The sequence below is a fragment of the Merops nubicus genome, unplaced genomic scaffold (assembly GCF_000691845.1).
Source record: "Merops nubicus isolate BGI_N331 unplaced genomic scaffold, ASM69184v1 scaffold40820, whole genome shotgun sequence".
Lineage (NCBI taxonomy): Eukaryota > Metazoa > Chordata > Aves > Coraciiformes > Meropidae > Merops > Merops nubicus.
In genome coordinates this window covers 302-2,028 of record NW_008585569.1, presented here as the reverse complement: position 1 = coordinate 2,028, position 1,727 = coordinate 302, and the positions used below count along the sequence as shown (strand labels likewise).

The following is a 1,727-nucleotide window of genomic DNA, read 5'->3' as shown; positions in this document are numbered from 1 at the left end:
GTCCCCCCCAACGCCCAGCAGCCCGTGCTGGGCTGGCCCGGCCTCAGCGTCGTGGTGTGGAGCTGCCTCACCCCAGCACCCGGCTGGGCTGGTTGGCCGAGCCTCCCCCTCCCCGCTGGGCAGCCTGGCTTCTGCTGTGGTTATTTGCTTGGCTACCTCATTTAGGGTGGGTCAGAGCCAGGCTGGTTCCCTCCTCCAGAGCAGGGCGAGGCTTTTCCAGAGGATGGAGCAGCGTGCTCCTTGTGTAGACATCTCAGTAAGACCCTGGCGTGTCCTTTCAGGTGAAGCTCTGGGTGCTATCGGGAATCCTGAGGTGCTGGACATCCTGAAACGTTACTCGGAGGACCCTGTGGTTGAGGTGAGGCTCCTGAGGAATTGTTTCACTCTTTTGCTGACTGGGAGTCCCAGTAGGAAGGATAAGGCCACTAATAGGAAGCACACAGGCCAGAGTTGACTGTCCCATTCCAAAATATATAGGAAAATTCTGAAGTGGCTAACAACCAGTGGAACAGAATGATGTGTTCACTCGTGGTATATGATGCAGCAAAGAAAGGAGTGAGCAGGGTTGGAAACCAGCCCATGGGGGAAGGAATGAGCCAGGTCATCAGTCCAGTCCCAATCATATAGTAATTCCCAAGGAAAAATATTGTTATAGACATCATCTTTCTGCCCTGGTCTTTCTCTTGTCCCATCATTGCTGGGAACTCTACTTGTGGTGAACACCAGGGGAGCCCTTCCACCGACAGAAACCTGACAGTGTTCACTGCAAGCAGAGCCAGCTTTGACATTATGAGCTCCAGAGGCAGGAGACCTGGGGGGATCTCTTATTAGTTTTCACCCTAAGTTGGCCAGGCCTTGAGAGAAGACCAGGAGGAAGGTCTCTCCTGCCTGCCTGTGGGCATCATCCATCTGTCAACCCTGAGCCAGGGCTCGGGGTTTAGACCCCGGCATGCAGGCACAGCACTGCTGGTCCTGTAGGTGGGGTGGGTCTCTCCTGGGCAGCCCCTAGCTGAGGGCAGGGGCACTGTGAGCTGCACCCTGCTCTGTGCTGGCACCCAGCCACCATCGGGGACCCCCGGGGCACCCCCCGGGCACTCCCCAGCGCTGAGCCAGGGCTGTGTCCCCGTCCCCACAGGTGGCAGAGACGTGTCAGCTGGCAGTGAAAAGGCTGGAGTGGCTGCAGGAGAACAAGGAGGAGCTGGGCAGCAGCCCCTACCTCTCCGTGGATCCTGCCCCCCCTGCTGAGGAGACGGACGTGGCCAAGCTCCGGGACACCCTCCTGGACGAGTCCTGCTCCCTCTTCGACCGCTACAGGGCCATGTTTGCCCTGCGCAACCTGGGGGGCCAGGCTGCTGTGCTGGCACTGGCCGACGGCGAGCCTGCCTGCCAATCCCCTGCAGAACCGGCACTGGCTGACGGTGAGCCTGCATGCCAATCCCCTGCAGAACCCAAATCCAGGGCTGCCAGAGCTGTGGGACCCCCCTCAAGGCTCTTCACGCCTTTGTTGCTAGAGCTGCTGTCCCCAGCTTGCTTGCGAGAGCCACGGCACAGAGCACTCGCTGCTTTTTGGGGTTTCACAGCCCCCTCGCTGCTTTTGGGGGTTTCACAGCCCCCTCGTTGCCCTCCAGGCCCCTTTTCTTGGGGGTGCTGGAGTGGCAGAGGGGCATGGTCTGTAATGTTGGCTTGGGAACGACCAGTCTGGCCTAATATCCCCCGCCTGGGCCTGG

The 1,727-nt window shown here is 59.8% G+C and overlaps 1 protein-coding gene across 1 annotated transcript; it reads left to right on the top strand.

The window, feature by feature from the left end:
* Window positions 1–281: 281 nt before the first annotated feature.
* DOHH (deoxyhypusine hydroxylase/monooxygenase) lies at window positions 282–1,418 on the top strand (the record flags this gene model as incomplete). Its single annotated transcript, XM_008947870.1, has 2 exons — window positions 282–358; window positions 1,136–1,418. Coding segments are annotated over 2 exons (360 nt in total), but the record flags the coding sequence as incomplete, so codon positions are not given.
* Between the last annotated feature and the right edge of the window lie 309 nt (window positions 1,419–1,727).